The sequence below is a fragment of the Hippoglossus hippoglossus genome, chromosome 14 (assembly GCF_009819705.1).
Source record: "Hippoglossus hippoglossus isolate fHipHip1 chromosome 14, fHipHip1.pri, whole genome shotgun sequence".
NCBI lineage: Eukaryota > Metazoa > Chordata > Actinopteri > Pleuronectiformes > Pleuronectidae > Hippoglossus > Hippoglossus hippoglossus.
The window spans coordinates 11545321-11562651 of NC_047164.1; the positions used below are offsets into that span (position 1 = coordinate 11545321).

The following is a 17331-nucleotide window of genomic DNA, read 5'->3' on the forward strand; positions in this document are numbered from 1 at the left end:
AGGAACAACAAATCACACTTGTCTGAAGGCTGCATTATTTTTCTGTGGTGAAAGTTTAACTTTTAAACTCCTTTGCGGTTGAACACAATCCTTCGTACACCACATGATATACACATGCAGTTGTTCTGCCCTTATTCTCCTGTCATTCATAATTTTGTCCAGAACCATTACTGACACAATTAATCATGTGTGTGTGTACAAATGGGACAGAAATAAAACATTGCTTAATTTTCCAGTATTTTAGCCATTTCTAGCAGCGGTGTGACTGGCAACTTAAATCTGTATGTCTGCGTTTCATCAATTAAATCAAGACTAAAATATCTCAACAACTATTGGATGGATTACGATGGAATTTTGTGCATGAGAACTTTGATAATCTTTGCTGTTAGCTGCACACGACCTCCCTTTCTAAATGCCTCTTGCAGAAAATTAACAACTTTTTGAATTTAGATTTTTATTTTTCATTCGTTTCATTCAGCCCAAGGAAGAGGTCTCATCTTTCTGGGTCCATGACCAGCGATTTAAGGACAATAGCAGCAGATCAGAATCATCGACAGTGTGTGTGTGTGTGTGTCTAATATTCACTCTTATTTTGCTCTGTTTTTTGTCTCCACCAAGTCCTAAGGGAAAGGTTGAGGTACCTAATTGCACCACTATATTCACCACATCGTTTTTAACACTGCGTTTCTGCTGTGTGGTGCTGAGCAGATAGTATAAAGTGAGTTTATGACAGCTGCTGCTAAAAACTGCTCTGTGGAGATGAGAGAACTCTCGGTGGGTTTGTCACTAAAGCACGCACACACACACGTTTATAAAGAGATTTAACGTTCAATGATTATTAGGTCAAATACATCACCACTGCAGATCCTGGCTGCAATACAGGACCAAACAACAAATTTCATGTCATGCTTGCAAGATGATCCCACTGAAAACTATAAAACTACGTAGTTACACAACTTATGTAGTAATGATTATTAAGTAATCATGTAATAACAGTTTTCAGTATTACTTACATTTAAAAAAAAAAATGTTTTCTTCAAAAGTCATAGTATTTTCATGTATTTATTTATTCATTCATTTCGTACTAAGCCCCTAAATCACAGTAAATCAAACCCACAATCAATTTTTATTAAAGTGTACATTTTTTATTTCAAATGTTATTTCTACTTCATGATAATGTGTAGAGCGAGATTTATATACTAAGATTATTAGGACAAATACACCCCCATTGCAGGTCCTACAGGACCAAACATCAAATTGCATGTGTCCTGCTTGTAAGATGGTTCCCGTTGAAGGTTCCTGCAGTAAAGGGGGCTTCAGGATGAGATTCCTGATGGATGGTTCGGCCGCCTTGCCTGACACGCTTGTAGATTTATGGCTGCACGGCTTCATGTCCCGTACAGTAATCCATTTGTGGGACACTGCATCATTTTGGTGACAGGTAAATTAGAGTTGTGTGTGATTGCTCACCTTGGTTTACAGCACAAAGGAAACTTCACCTCCTCTGCAACGGCTTGTGACATTTTACACTTTCATATAATGGCGTAGCATTTCTGTCAGTTCGCACATGTGACATATTTCATTCTCCAGAATCTTTCAGAAATGGTTCAAGGGTCCAGCTTTAACGATTAATAAGTTTGGTCACTGACAACTGAAATGTTTGGTTCATCCAGAAAGGAGAAGCTGGGCTATATTCGATATTTCTGTGACAATCCACACCCCAACACTTACGAAAAAAAGTCTGTGAAAGAAAAGCCTCAGGGGGGGGGGCTCCTTTGTGCCATCAGCCAGCACAATGCCACTGCACCCACAGTCTAAGAATAAAAATCTTCTGCTGAGCACATATTGTATTACAATAGAATTCGACAAACTGTGCAATCACGTGCATAGCAGCCTACATTGAATTGTACATACTTATCATAGTATTTCATGTTTATCTTATTCATTTCAGAGCGTGTTTCTGTCCTCATTTTATTTCTCATTACATTTTCCCCTTGTGCAGCTACTATTTTGTGCTGCTTTGTCAAATTTGAATTCCTTCTACAGAAGATCAATAAAAGGTACATCACATTGAGTCATTCCCAAAAATCATTGAAAACAAATCAATGAGTTTCATACTGGATGTCATGTTCCTTCATTTCAAACTGTCCTGCTCATTAGACCATACATGTATTAATATGTATCTGAAAACAGTTTATAATAAACTTTATATAGCATCTTTCAAAACACATTTACAAGATGCTTTAAAAGTAAAAAATGAAACAAGAGGACAAACAAAAGAAAACAATTTAAAAGTTTGCTTTGTACTCCACGTGGGGTTAGTATTAGCAGACATAATATACTGTGCAAAAGTTTTAGGGTCTTTAGAGGTTTAGATCCTGAACAGTCCTAAATTCATTCTGCAGCCAGTCATTAAGAAGTTATCTTCAGCCACAAGAAGGACATCGAGTCCTGCAACAGACGGTACCGCTCCCACAGAGCCTTGATCCCAACACCATGGAGTCAGGCAGTCTCCAACTACTGTGGAGAACAGTGCAGCTTTAAGGAGAAGTGGTGCTGTTTTCAAAGCAGAGGGTGGTCACATCAAACACTGATTAGATTTTTTTCCTCTTCACTTTGTATTAACTTCACTGATAAATAAAAACTATTCCTGGATGTTATTTTGGAAGCATCCTCCCTTAGGTTTAAGTGCCTATAACATTTGCACCGTATTTACTTTACATAGATTTCAAATTTCAAATTGGTCATGACAAGCATTAAACTTGGATTTTCAACCTAAACTATAATTATAACCAAGCGGTTGTTTTTCTCCACCTCAATTCCCTAAAGTCAAACTTGAGATATCATGGTCAATACGCCAATGTTCTCACTGTGACCTTTGACCGTCCAAATCTAATCAGTTACTGCTTGAGTTTAAGTGAACATTTGTGCCTAATTTAAAATAATTCTCATGGATTTGTTACGATAACGCATTTACGAGGTACAAAAGGGTTTTGTGAGGTCACAGTGACGTTTGACCTCCAAATTCTAGTCAGGTGATCCTGATCCAAGAGAATGTTTGTGCCAGGTGTAATAAAAATTCCCAACGGGTTTTCCTGATATATCACGTTCACATGAACACGAGGTCACCGTGACCTTTGACCTTCAACCTCCAAATGAACGTTTTTACCAAATTTGAAGAAAGTCCCTCAAGGCATTCTAGATTTGTTGTTTATAGATTTTTAATCAAAAGCCGCACATTAGAAAAATAATATTTTCCTAATTCACTTCCCACACATCTGAACTTTTCAGTATCACATACAGCAACATATTGCCGGACACAGAGTGGCAGCTGAGATTACTGTTTGCACGGTAGACAAATTAACAAACGAAGACACGGCCATAAAGGAAATTAACAAAAAACAAATTTGTGTCCATTAAAATAACAGTGTCCACTTCACTTTGGCCCTCCTCCCTCTTTCTTCTGTTTGGGCTTCTTCTTCTTCATTGCCATCTTGCTCTCTGACTGTGTCTTGCTCTTCTTGGCCGGGTTGGGCTGAGCCGCCGCTGCTCCATTGGCTGGTCGCTTCTGCTTTGATTTCTTGTCGCGTTTCTTTTTGGCTTGTCCTTTGTCGGCCACTGGTTTGACTGCGGTGATAGCTTGCTCTGCTGCGACTCCTGCAGGCTCTAAATCAACCAAATTGCGCTTTTTCCGCTTTTTACTTTCGGGTAGAAAGCCCTTCTTCTTCTTGGGAAGTGACTGTTGTTGGGCCTCCTTATCAGGCTTTGTTTTTTCTACTTTGGGTTTCCTGCAAAAGTTTACATGAACATGAATGAGTTTTAAGACCAATGTAAAGTACGACAGATATAAAGAAATATAAGAGCTCAACTACTTAAACTTGTCCATAATTGAAGATAAGGTGACGTAGACGAGTGGAGAATTACCCTCGAAACCCCAAGTGAGTGTAAAGAGATAAATCCTGACCAGGGTGTTTTTAGAATAAGTTATCAGTTCCCTGTTGGGTCTTATTTGTTGTTTTATTACATTGTTTAGAAAGAACTACAACACACTGAAACAGTATTAACTAACACACCTACAAGCCCGTTGGACAAGGTTTCGTGAGAAACTGTGCAAAGCGTTTTCAGATTGAACGAGCCCCTGATTTCCAAAGCTAGATTTCTCAGAGAATGTTCATTTCTCGTCCATGTGTAAACGTTACCAGGTTCCTCATCTGCTTTTTACAAGTGAGCGTGTCCAGCACTGCAGGAAAAGCAGCACGGCGACATGATGGAAGGACGTTCAATACAAGTATTGATGCATCCTTGTTTTCAAAATGAGTTAATTCAAAGTCTGACTGCAGCTGAAGCCTCTCACTGCACCATTAGTCCAAAGCGCTGACACCCACCCACACCCACACACCCACAGACCCACACCAATAAAAGAAAACAGATCTTTCACTTTGTCCAATGTTTTGTTTCCCCCATCGTAAACTCCACATTAACTCACATGACTCCAAAGTGCTTCATCACGGCCCAGTAGGTGTCCTCCATCTTGCCGGTCCTGTTAAACGTGAGGACGCTGGTCAGGCCCTGCAGGACCGTTTGGAGGGGCTCCAGGTCAGCGGTCAGCTTCTACACACAGAGCAGGCAGGAGAGGCAGAAAGTCAAACCACATGATCAGGTCCCTCTCTTATGAGGTCACCATCACGCTCACAGTCCAACCTACCTGCTGGTGAACGTGCTTGACGAGGAACTGAGAGAGCTCCAGGGTTTTCAACACCTTCTCCCTCACCACCTTGCTCTCAGTCTGTTCCCCAAGCTGCTGAAGACACTGAGAGAAGAGGACGACACTGGTGTTAGACTGATATCCACGTTGAACTTATTACTGATAGTCACTGTGAGTTTATAGATATTGTACAGTTTGACTCATTATTATCAGATGATGTATATTTAGACTTAATTAACTTTGTAAGTGAGTTACCTATGTACTTTTATTTGTGTTTTCATTGTTCTTTATTATAGTTGTGAGTTAATGATGCTTAAACTACTGCTGATACTAAAATATATCTTGCTCCATGTTCCTCTAACTAAATCCATTTTATGGTTCACTTTATATTTAGAAGATAATGGAGATGTGACAGGAAGAGAGCGAGAAAAAGGAGATGATATGCAACAATGGTCCCAAGCTGGACTCTTAGCGGGATGCAGTGATTAAATCGTCTACATCTTAGACCCCCTCGGCCAACAGGACCTCTAATAATAAAAAAGGGCATTTAAACTCGCTTAGCCTTCAGTGATAGAGAAAGAGGAACTAAAATGTACGTGACTCGAGTTTGTCTAAAGCCTGATTTAGACATTTTCTGCAGCTGATGAGGCTTTAAGTCATATATGTGATAAATGGTTTATAACACAATACAATCTGGTTATAGAACAGCTATAAGGACATTTATTTGTCATCAGTTCTGTGACTATATATATAATTATTATTTTAATATGTTCCTTTACATACATATTCTCTGTATTTTCTTTTCATTAGATCTTTCTGTTTTATATTTTCACATGTCTGCCTCCCGTTTTAATAACTAGTGAATTTCCTTGCATAGGATCAATAAATCTTATCTTAGTTTTGCTTTAGTATAATTCAATATTGGTTTATTAATCCATGTTCGTTGCCCACAAGCTGTGTGGCTGACAAATACAATAACAAACACTGTGTAATGCCAGTATTTTTGTCACTGTCATTTTTACACACAAAACTAAACTCTTTTCATCATATTCATCAATAAGCCGAGCAGCTCAGATAGCACTGTTTCACCTTATGACGACATTTAGCCCCTGGAAAGAAAAACAGTGATGCTGTTTTGATAGCTCCGTTTTTTTGTCAAGGAGGAAAAGAACACAGAAGAATTGGCTTAGTGACGAATTGCAATAGCATGTAATTATGCTAAGCTTTACTCTCCTCTGTCCCAAGGACACACAGAGGACAGTCAGTGCGGTATTGACTCTAATCATCCTTTATCACTGTATGAGGCAAACTCATAAAGCCTGAAAACAATATAATTAAAATCCCCACAAGCCTAAAGGGGGTTGGGTGTATGAGCTGTGGAAAAGAGGGGTAGTTACAGCCTCATGTTCACACAGACATATGAATTTTAATCAGGCAGATATTGACAGACAAAATGTGGAACTACAGTATAATGGTACCAGGTCAGTGCACCCCCACCAGCAATCACGGCTGTAATGTTCTTACAATGTTCTCTCACTTTTCATTCGAACATGGGGTGAAAAGTTCATATATACACACTGTAATGAGGCTCAAATTCAATACACAGCGCATCAGACCGTCTGAAGTAGTTCTCCTTGTGATCCAGCAGAGGGCGCTCACTACCAGCTCGACGTATTCGAATACATTTCACAAATTGTGCGTCAAAAATCGTTCGACCTTGATTTTTGCTAAAAAGTTACAGCCCTAATGTAACAGTAACAGAGATGGTCAAGATTTCTGTTAGACCTGAATCAAATGTTTTTTCACCACTAGGGGCAGTGCAGCTGTAAGTAAACAACATGGACATGTTGTCACTCTCTACAGTTAATGTGTATTATTCGTATACTTCCATAATCTACAAACCTGTTGTAGTATGTTCATGTTCTTTAACAGAAGTGTTGTACGTTACAGGTTATTTCCACTACAATAGGACTGAAAATCTCTTCATTCAAACTGCCGATGAATTGCTAAAACCTCCTGTAAAATTCAGATATTCCTTTGACAGAGAGTATTTTCCTGACTTCCTGTGTTTGGCCGCTGCTCCGGCTCTGTGTTACTCCTGTGATGTTCAACACATGTGATGTGGAGCTGTGTTGACTTACCGCTGCCAGCTGACCTGTAATCTTCACACAGAGCTCTGTCCATGGAGCACCGCTCAGAAGCTTCTGAACCTCCCTGCTCTGCATCCCCCGCAAAACCAGCACACAAGCTTGGCCCTTAAAACAAACACACACACACACACACACACACACACACACACACACACACACACACACACACACACATGAAACAATGTCCATCAACAGGACATCTAACATACACAAGGAGTTAACCGTAGAATGAACTGCTGATAAATGTAGATTTAGCAGCTGACATGGAGGGAGGAGGATGTCAGAACTTTGTTTTGGCTCAATCACGCATACCTCGTTCTGTTGCTGTAAATACTACAAGACCAAATCTGGATTAATCAGCAGATAAAAATAGTCTCAAACAGATTTACACTTCTCTCCTCTTTGCAAGTAAGGTGCTAAAAAAAGACCAATATGTCCAGGAGGTTGGGGAAGTTGGAGAGTAGACCAATGAAAACATAAACAACGGGACTAAGGACAATATGATAAATACAGCCTATCAGCAATTTTACACTTTAAAGCAACACTATGCAACTGTTTTATCCTAAAATAGCAGCTTCCAAAATAATGTGCTGGTTCTCTGACTTGGAGTAGAGAGAATGGTACCACTTTCCTTCCCGCTCCTCACCCTGAACGTCTGTTCTTGCTCTACTTAACTCTAGTGAGCGAGTACGATCTCCTTTGAGAAGTGTGGAACTGACTGATTATCGCAGGGTTAATTGTCAAAATCAGGTCAATAGTAATGTTGAACTGTATATCAGTTTAAAGAACTATAAGACTAAAAGAAGTTGAAGTAATTCAAATAGTTTTTTACCCCCAATATTCAGCGAGGAGACTTTTAAAATATAAGGAATTCGGAACAGTTTTTGGTGTATTTCTTACAGCAGCAGCTCTTCTGGGTCATGAAGCCGGGGATCATGGGTAATATCCACCGTGCAGTCGTGTTTCAGTTCAGTGAGCGGGACAACGCCAACACATTGATACTTTGTTCCCTACATTGTTTGTTTTTTGTCTCTGTGCTAAATGGTGATGATCGTAAGACTTTATTTCTGGCTCCTTTCTGCCTAACCACCCTGTTATCCCTGAGAGTCAATTAGCAAACTTTATATAATATATAACCATTAGACAAATGCTTTTCTTTCTTACTCTTTGTTCCCTCGTCAGTAATTTAGCTACATAACTGTTACTGCTGTAGAAAAGAGTGAAACATTTACCTGCTGATGTTGTCTGACTGCAGATGTGATGTGCTGCACAGCTGTATCCAACAGATTCACACACAAAACCTGGAAAACAACACACAAGCTGCATCAGTAACTGTGAGTGGAGACTCCCTGTGTCTCTCTCTGTGAGCCTCTGCGTCCGTGGTGTCCTGACCTAAATTCTGCTCTCTGAATGACGCATGTCGCTGTACTCACGGGGAATCTGTTGAACAAGTCTGTGAACATCTGAGCGGTCAGAGGGCTCTTCCTGCGGCCCATGAAGGAGGTCAGCGCTTCCCTGAAGACGGCCGAGACGCGATCTGCATCCAAGTTACCCAGGAACCTCAGCTGCAAACACACAGACGCCAAAAAAGATGAGTCAACACACACGTTTCAGGGTCTTCTACCAAACGAGGCATGTGTGTAAATACATGAATATAAAGGTGAGATCAGAGCGTCCAGAATAGAAAAGAAGTCATCATGAAAAGAAAATGTGTAAATAATAAAAGGAATGATGTCTGAATTCCATGTCGACTTAAGGAAGTTGCAAATAAGATTTTGTGTTAGACTGAGTTGGAGAAGTCGGAGCATTGACAAAAGAAAAATGCAACCAAGTGCAATGGAAGCAGATTTCAATTAATCCCAGCGTTCTGGTGAGTGACTTGTCATTAATCAATGGCACTGCTGCTTTCCCCATGTCAAAATGTCTGCTGTGAAAAAGTCTCATTACTTTCAGTTACACATTTAATAGAGGTTTAAAAAAATTAACTTGGAAAATAGAATCTCCATTCACCTCCATTGTATCTGGATGGAAGCTGAAACCTCAGAAATGTGTCAAAATCAGAACAAAAAACAACAAAACATGAAGTAAATGTGTTTTTTAATTCATGGATTGAATTTTCTATTTATATAACTGTTACTATTTGTGAAACCACCTCCTCTTATAACAACAAATTGTAAAAAAAACTGTCTATATATAATATAATAGACAAAAATACAATCTGTCTACTGACCAAAGTCGTGGCCTAAAAGCAAAGGTTTGAAAATGTCGTTTCAACCTCGCTGACTAATTGTTGTACAGTGTGTGTCTGATTCTGAGGGCGGATGAAAACAAACTGTGACACATGAATTAGTTTGCGGTGAACGTACTTCGCTTTCCGCTGACTTCTCATCCGTCTGCTGCTTTTCAGTCTCGTCGGTAGGAGGAACTCCTCTCAGCACCTTCACCACGTACAGAGACGCACTGCAAACACAGTGTGTGGAGTGAGTGGAACGGTCGAGTTGAGATTGTTGATTTCACTACTGTATTGGCTCAAATATGGCACATGTAAGAACAGTATTAAAATCTATCTATCAACACAACGTAGCCTCATTTTCTTCTCTACTCATTAGAAATGAAATTGTACCTGAAGTAGTAGAGACAAACTGAGGAGTCGTTCAGTTTCTGGGCTTTGGTCATCAGTTTCTCCAGCAGGTCATGGAGCTCCCCCTGTCTGTCAGCAGCGGTCCTGCAGTAAACCTTGGACCTACACAGCTGGTTCCTGCAAAAAAACAAAAAAACAATTACACAGGTCAACAGCAAACTGAATACCTTCATTAAAAGTAAGTAAGGGACAACCGCCTGGTCATGCTAGAAAATAACAATATATATGTTCGCTCTCCGTTGTATTTTTTTTGTCAGAAATCATAAAGAGAGATATGATTATTTTAAAATCCAACGTAGGACCGTGTCCACAGTTAGAAAGCGTTACCTGAAGATGTCTGCAGCTCGGCGCAGGAAGTCCTGCTCCTGCTGGTTGCTGTCGGAGCTCATTCCTCTGTCGATGAGGTTGAGCAGAGGCTCCACCAAACCCAACACCAGAGGACTGCCGGCCTGCCGCGCCACGAAAACCTCAATGAGGTCCAACACCTGCACCGGAGAAACAAAGGGACACAGATTTGAGGTTTGGAAGGTTGAGGACCTTTCCAAAATATGTTACAAGACCCCACACTGAGGATAACCTACCTTGATCTTAAAGTCCCGGACCAGCATCTTCTCTTTGTGTATTTTTGTCTTCTCATCCTTCTTGGCCTGGGCCGTCTTCTTATGCTCTGAGAACACAGCTGCCAGGCCCTTATCCAGCTCCATCATGGCGTCATCATCCAGGTCTTCGTCACTGCTGGCGTCCTCCTCTGTGGCCTGAACATTTACAAGGTTATAAACCAGCTCTGCTGTGGAGTCTGATTTGGCCTTAGCCATGTTATCCTCATCTAAAATGTCTCTAGAGACACGGACATAAATAAATAAAGGGCTCCAGCTCATAGACTTTATGTAAAGATGCACATGACAGCTCCCCAAAAGTTAAGGCAAATTACACTGCCCCCAAGTGGGCAAAAAACAATCATGAACCCACCAGAGCGTTCTGCTGCTGCAACACCTTCATCAACTCCAAACGGAAATTTTGGTCCACCTCTCCTTCCATTTGCTCCTCGTCTTCCTCTTCCTCCATTGCTTCATCATCCTTGTCAGAGTCATCATCTTCTCCTTCTGATGACTCGTCCTGGCACAGTAAACACCACGTTGTAGAATATGAGTACAAAGTGTTACTTGTACAAACTACAAAAATCTAAAACTAACCGTAAAAACATGTGCATTATTTCCGTGTGATCATTAAATAAAAGAAAATATAAACAGTTGAGGCTGGAACAATACGAGAAAAGATATGTGATAAGATTAGAACTGACCTCCATTTCTTCACCCTCTTCACCCTCTTCCTCCTCTTCCTCCTCTTCTTCCTCCCCATCTTCCTCGTCTAGTTTCGTCTTCTTGGTTTTAGTGTTGTCGTCAGTGATAACCACAGCACCTTCCTCCTCATCCTTCTCTGGGTCCAAAACCTACACAAAGCCCCCAAAATACAGTCAAACACAAAGCTGCCAGTGACACGATAGCAACAAAGCCATCTCCATGACAACCAAAGATGTGAGCCGTCACTGATCTACAGACATAACTCTTTTACCATTTGACAGTGAAAGACCTTGTGCATGTTACTTACGTCTAAGATGGCGGTGAGGGCGGCTGGGGTAACGTGGGGGCAGATGGAGGTGAAGACGGTTTTGCAGACCTGTCTGATGTGGCGGCTCGGCTGGGACAGCAGGGACAACAAGATGTCCACCATCACCTCCACCCAATCAGGCTCCTGCTCCTCCTCTGTGGCTGCAGCAGGGACAATTCACACGTTAAAGAAGCATTTAACGGATTTCTTTGACCACTTGGGTGCAGAGGAACAAGCCGTAAACACAACATCTGACATATTAACATCTTAAACGGTTGATTAGGCAAAATGTGGTAAACAGACAGCAGACAGAGGGTAAGTCTGCACTGTATATCTACATATTTAGCAAAGCCCTGATTGCTGTTTCCTGCTGTTTTAAGTCGTTTTACCATGTGGTGTCACCTCTTCTAATTCAACTCTTTGCATGAATGCAATAAACTGTATATATAAAAGTTTTGAACCATTTCTTTCATGTGTGTGATTAAATAATGATGGAAATTGCATCATCATCGTTGTGTATGAGTTGAGGCTTCACCTTGCTTCTTCTTTTTCTTCTTGGATTTCTTCTCCTGGGCTTTGTCGACGCAGCTCTGCAGGTCCTTCATGATGTCCAGCAGCTCCTCGGGCGCCTTCAGAGGAAACACATTTACAGTATTCAGTCAAGAAGACTATTTTACCCTTAACATAAAGGGTATGATAATCCAAAAACAACGTTATGACTGCATCAAGGCTCTGATTGGATGTTGTACCTTGAAGAGGTGCATGCCGACCAATAGAAAGAGCTGCTGGAAGGCGCGGCTCTCTGTTGTTTGGCCTTTCTTTGCTTTCTTCTTCAGGTTCGCCACTGACTCCAGCATGCTGAAAGAAGATGTGAAGAGTTGGGCTGTATCATTATCATTGGTCACGTCCTGCTGTTGCAGCACAGAGTACGGACGCTATCTGAGGAGATTGTCTCGTCCTACCTGTCCCAGGCCTGTTTCTGCTCAGGGCTGAAAGGTTTGCTGCTCTGGATGGATTTTGGCTTGCTTAGCAGGACTTGGGCGTACTGGACCAGGTGGTAGATCCACATGGTGCCATCGGCTGTCGCACCCAGCACTCGCTTTTGGTTGGCGGCCGCGCCTTCGGCTGAGTCGTCAGCGAGGGGCAGGTGGTGCATGGACAGGAGAAGACTGGATGGTGGACGGACAGAAAAATAGTGATGCAAAGAGGCGACAGGTCACATGAACAGCGTTGCAATGTACATATTTCCTGTTTTTTTTATTCAGAATTTAAAACCATTGTGCTTTCAATAAAGTTCAACAATAACTACATGTTGTATCCTATTGTAACAGCTGGTTTCTTTCCCTCCCCATTTCTGCCACACCATCTTCTTTAACAAAGACTGAGAGGAATAAAGAGACAGCAGCAGAGATGAGTTCATGTCTCACCCAAAGAAAGAACTGACGAGCACCACTCTGGTTTTATCATCGACTGGGACGGAGAGCTTCCCCTTCGTCTCTGCGACGTCAGCCGTAGCTTTCTTGGAGCTGAAGAAAGCGTGGAATAAGACGAACCTGGAAGAAAAATAACAAAAAAACATTATTCATCAAGCACTGAGACTTTCACATCCACATTTCTCCATTTGAGGCAAGTCTCACCTGGCCACATCCATGATGAGATCCTCCTGCTTCTTCACCTGGTGGTTGTCAATAATTGAGGTGAGTCGAGAAACGATCCACTTCCTCAGGCGGACTATGGGCTCCTCTTTCCTGAGGGAGGGAAAATGAACAGTTACTTCCTGGTTTTATGCCTCCATCTCCATCACCAGACTTAACATGTACAGATAAACATTTTACAGCGGTGATAGACACTCACTGTTCCCGTGCATCCTTGTTGTCTTTCTGCTTGCGAGTGCTGAAGTCCAGCAGCTTGTCGAACTGAGGCTGCATGAACGTTTGCTTCAGCCAGTCCACATAACCCTGCAGAGCTGCAGGCTGGAGGTGCTGCACCACCCTCCACACCGACGGCACCACGGGGTAACCCTGGTTGGTCAACGAGGAGAAGGCCACCATCACCACCAGCTGTTTGTCCGAGTCCTCACAGCCCTGCAAGAAGTCCGACACGTAGACTTCCATCTCTGGAGCCAGCTTGAAGCGGTCGGGTTTCTGAGAGATGAAAATAATGAGATTTATATTGGTCAAATGTTAATGTGCAGGAGCTCCAGTTTAAGTAGCTTAACAATCACTTCTTAATACCTATATAGAGTGCAACATTTTTAAAAATAATAATAAAGAGAGTGAATTTGTTCAATAACCACAGAACCACCACAAAACTTGATGAAGCAAAATGAAATAAAGGAGGCAAATTCAACACATCCATTACACAGATAGAAACTTTTTGGTACCACTATCGGATAATTAAGCCTTCAATCAATGAATGCTTTTATAAAAAGGTTAACATTATAATGATTTACAGATACAAACTTTTTGGTTGCCATGTTGTGACAAATCTTTCACTGGGATACATTTCCAAACCAATCCAAAATACATGATTCGTCTTTTCAGCTCTTAAATTCATCAACACTTCTGATCACCTGCTGCATTAGTATTTGACAACTTTTTGCTGTTAAAAATCAAAGAGATGACTTATTATTAAAACAATTACCATGAACTGTTTAAAACTAAAAGATAAATGTCATTATTTAAGGATCAATAAAAAAAATAAAGATTTATGTATCGAGCCACAACACTACATGTATCCGTGTCTTATATAAACCGGTTGTACCAAAAGTACTTTCTAAATCGTGATAAAGCTTTTAACCTGTTAAGTAAAGATCAATGAGACATGTCCACTGACCTGAGCAGACACCACGTGTTCTCCGTAGTTGATCATCACCTCTCCGGACAGCACCTCCTTCAGCTGGTCCAAAGACAGATGAGGCAGAGCGCTGCCCAGCAGACGGAAGCTCAGGTAACTGGAGGTAACAGAGAGGACGACACCAGGGACACATGTTAGCAGAATGTTGTTTACTGGAATGAGGACTGGACAATATTGAAAGCTAATGAAAATGGAGCTGATGCAGATGGTTTAAAGGCAGTTGGACACCTATGGGAGATTTTGGAGGGATGTCAGTCTTCTCTACCACCACCGCCAATTGAATTTCAGTGCCTTGTAGGACATTTTAAGATCCTGCATTATTAGATTTATTTTGGTCACAGAATCACTTCTGTTAAAATTTAAATCTTTTGGCCCCTTGTTGTTTTCCCTCTGACCACCTCTCTTCCTGTGAGGACTCACTGTGTCGGTCCCTGCATCTGCTCCTTCAACATGCCCTCGGCGATGGCTTTATTCCAGAAGAGCTGGAAGCTGTCCTCCTTCAGGGAGAGCTTCAGGAGGTCCAGGACCACTCCCGGGAGGACGCACTCCTTCTTCACCGAGCGGGCCGCCGTCTTTAACACCTCTATCAGCCTGCCAGAGAACATCACATACTGCTTAGATTTTCAGAATAATTGTGTGGGTGTGTCTGACAGAGGGAGGGGGAACATTAACCTCAATATAGACCACATTAAGCTGATCACAGTGCTCTTACTTTGGGATGTTGTCAGCGTTGATGATGGTCGAGGAGCCCAGCAGCTTCTTGAGTTTCTTGGGTTTGAGAGTTTGTGGGAAACGCTGCAGCGCCACCAGCAGCAACTGCATCTGCTCTGGAGTGCTGAAGGCTGAGGCCAGGTCGGTTTTCAGAGTGCTCAGCAGGACCTCCTCAAAAACCTCCTCTGGGATCTGACAGACAGGATCACACAGGCTTTTAGAAATAAAGGAATCTGTCACACAACTCAAAAGTCATACTCTGTATTAAAACTCCTCATGCATTGTGTGTGGATATGTGTTATATGGCCCCTGTATGAATGAGAGTGCAACTTAGAGGAGTCACCTCATTGAGGATGTCCATCATGGTTTTATTGGGCAGGTCCTTCAAGTGTTGTCTGTGCTGACTGAGGCTCTGGAGGAGCTGAACACAGCCCAGCACCACCTGCGGCTCCTGCAGAGACGCACACATGTTACCCACAATTCAACTTGCTCACATTGACCATAATTATTTTTACAATTTACACCAAAGTCTTTCCCACTGTGATGGGTGACAACATCATCTCCTATTTTCTGAGTTTAGCTGTTGCTTAAGATACGTTTGTGTTGGGGACACTACTTACTTTAGAGAGGCGACTGGACTGTTGAAGGGCGAGGACGCCGAACAAGTTTCCAAACATAGCATTTCGGACAAGTTTCTGAAAAACACAAGAAAACGTTGAAAGGCAAAGATCTCACTCGTGAAGCTGCCGCAGCTGAAGGGGGACACACAGAACACTCACCTTCTTCACTGTCAGCAGATTGTGCTTTTCTTTGACTCTGTCGAGGACACTCTGCAGAGGGACGTCCTCAAACGCACTCAAGACCTGAAAAACACAAACTTAGGTCAAACTAAAGTAACACATGTTGACTTTTGCGTTGGGTTTAAAATGTCCCACATGGACAGATAGGTGAAACTAGTGGTGGTCTCCACTCACATGTCCCAGAGCCAGACTGAATCCAGGCCTCGCAGTCTCTCGTGTGTGCCCCAGTCCATCCACCAGCCGTTTAAAGGTGTATTCCAGTTCATCTGCCTGTAGGAAACACCGAGCACCAATCCATGGTCAACTGCTGCGTACTTCACAACTATTATACACTTACACATTTCTTTATGTACAAATCATACTACAAACAATACCTTATTCAGAATAAGGTCAATAGACAGAATGTTGCTTTCCATGTATTGTCATTATAGAAAACTGGGAACATACCAAATATTCACAGTTGAAAAGCTGCTTCCAGTTTATCTTTGCTGTTGTTGCTTTAAAATCCCTTAAACATTTAATCAGTCAACTAGATTAAGTCTGAGAGAAATACTGTACATATATTACTATACAGCTGTAGTTACAACTTACTTTATATAAATAATTTTTACTAAGAACAGATATGGTGTTGTTGCAGAACATGATGCAGACAAGAACCTAAGGTATATAAGGCTGTAAAGGCTCCATCTCAACCAGACAACATTAAGGTTCTGTTTACATGTTTGTACACCAACAACAATGGATCAATAGTATAATAATGTAGTATTGACAGGGACCAATCTGCGTCATACTAATGAGTACTTTTACTTCTTAAGCACTTTTACTTGAAAACAGGACTTTCCTTTGATAGAGTATCTTTGTGGTATTGTATTATTTTCCCATAACGAGTAATATCTGACATTATTACTGTGATAATTAACAGCACTGCTTTTATCCCAGGGATTCAGCAGCAGTGGTCCAGCGGCCGAGCCACGCTGGGTTTTTAACGGTGACAGTGATCAGCTCTGCTTCACCTTATCGTTGGTCTTCAGGTACTGGATCAGGTCTTCCACCGCCTTCAGCCGGACCTCCTGATCCGGTTTGGCCAGGTCCCAGAAGAAGTCGAGGAAGACCCGGTTCTGCTGCAGGATGCCGGCGGCTCGGACCGGCTCCGCGGTTTTTACGGAAAGCTCCACCATCTCTACAGACATCAGCTAACAGTCAACACAACTACCAGCCCATGCTGCTGTAGCAGGAAACACGTGCCTCGCAGCGCAGCTACTGCTTCCGGTTCAACACTCTTCCCTTCCGGGTTTTTTTCAGCCATCCAAAACTTGAATGAAAAATTTAAATATCAGCTCTACACTTACATTTAAGGGCTGAGATAACATGATATATAGTATATCATTTATAGTATATATTAACAATAAATAAATCGTTTTATAATTCATAAATATGATTTCCTAACAAATAGTTTAGATGCAGACTATATCTTGTTTTGACTGTGTACAGAAACACAACAGTGTATAAATATTTTTTTACTAAAGCAGCATGAAAAATATTAAGAAACCAAATTCGAATTGAAACAATTAAATAATGATTCATAATTTAGTTTAGTCATGTCTAAAATCTCTGGTTGCAGCTTCTCAAATGTGAATACCAATCAAACTATTTTGAAGGATATGTAAACATTTGTTCTCAGGAAAGTTTTCTTTATGTTCCCTGAACTTGAATTTATGGTACAATATGTGAGGTATGGTTGAGGCTGTTTTCCAGGCAGAGAACATGTTAAGTAATATTAATCATCTTGTACATGCATGTCATAAGCTGAGGTTTAAAATTAAGAATTTCGAGTGTAGGGAGACTTTAAATTTAAGTTTC

The 17331-nt window shown here is 41.4% G+C and overlaps 1 protein-coding gene across 2 annotated transcripts; it reads right to left on the minus strand.

Moving 5' to 3' along the window:
- Window positions 1-3199: 3199 nt before the first annotated feature.
- Window positions 3200-16757, minus strand: mybbp1a (MYB binding protein (P160) 1a). Of its 2 annotated transcripts, none has more exons than XM_034606698.1 (27): window positions 16485-16757; window positions 15646-15741; window positions 15451-15534; window positions 15292-15366; window positions 15015-15122; window positions 14673-14863; window positions 14381-14551; window positions 13940-14057; window positions 12959-13248; window positions 12742-12852; window positions 12532-12657; window positions 12067-12273; window positions 11854-11962; window positions 11640-11733; window positions 11105-11268; window positions 10797-10946; window positions 10466-10612; window positions 10078-10251; window positions 9824-9981; window positions 9479-9613; window positions 9222-9315; window positions 8289-8420; window positions 8088-8156; window positions 6847-6960; window positions 4706-4810; window positions 4487-4611; window positions 3200-3788 (listed from the first exon to the last, which is right to left on the minus strand). In XM_034606698.1, the coding sequence occupies exons 1-27, from the start codon at window positions 16659-16661 to the stop codon at window positions 3437-3439; spliced, it is 3876 nt and encodes a 1291-aa protein (XP_034462589.1). In that variant the 5' UTR covers window positions 16662-16757; the 3' UTR covers window positions 3200-3436. The 2 variants fall into 2 exon arrangements, with proteins under 2 accessions (XP_034462589.1, XP_034462588.1); XM_034606697.1 differs by having other exon boundaries at window positions 11105-11265; window positions 16485-16723.
- Between the last annotated feature and the right edge of the window lie 574 nt (window positions 16758-17331).

Bases quoted from the DNA above. Each gene is read 5' to 3' on its own strand.
- mybbp1a (XM_034606698.1), bottom strand. From the start codon at position 16,661: ATGTCTGTAGAGATGGTGGAGCTTTCCGTAAAAACCGCGGAGCCGGTC. The intron at 4,811-6,846 runs GTAAGTCAACAC...CTCTTCTCTCAG, and splicing joins TTACAGGTCAGCTGGCAGCG to TGTCTTCAGCAGCTTGGGGA. The intron at 3,789-4,486 runs GTGAGTTAATGT...AAACTTTTGCAG, and splicing joins ATGAAGCACTTTGGAGTCAT to GAAACCCAAAGTAGAAAAAA.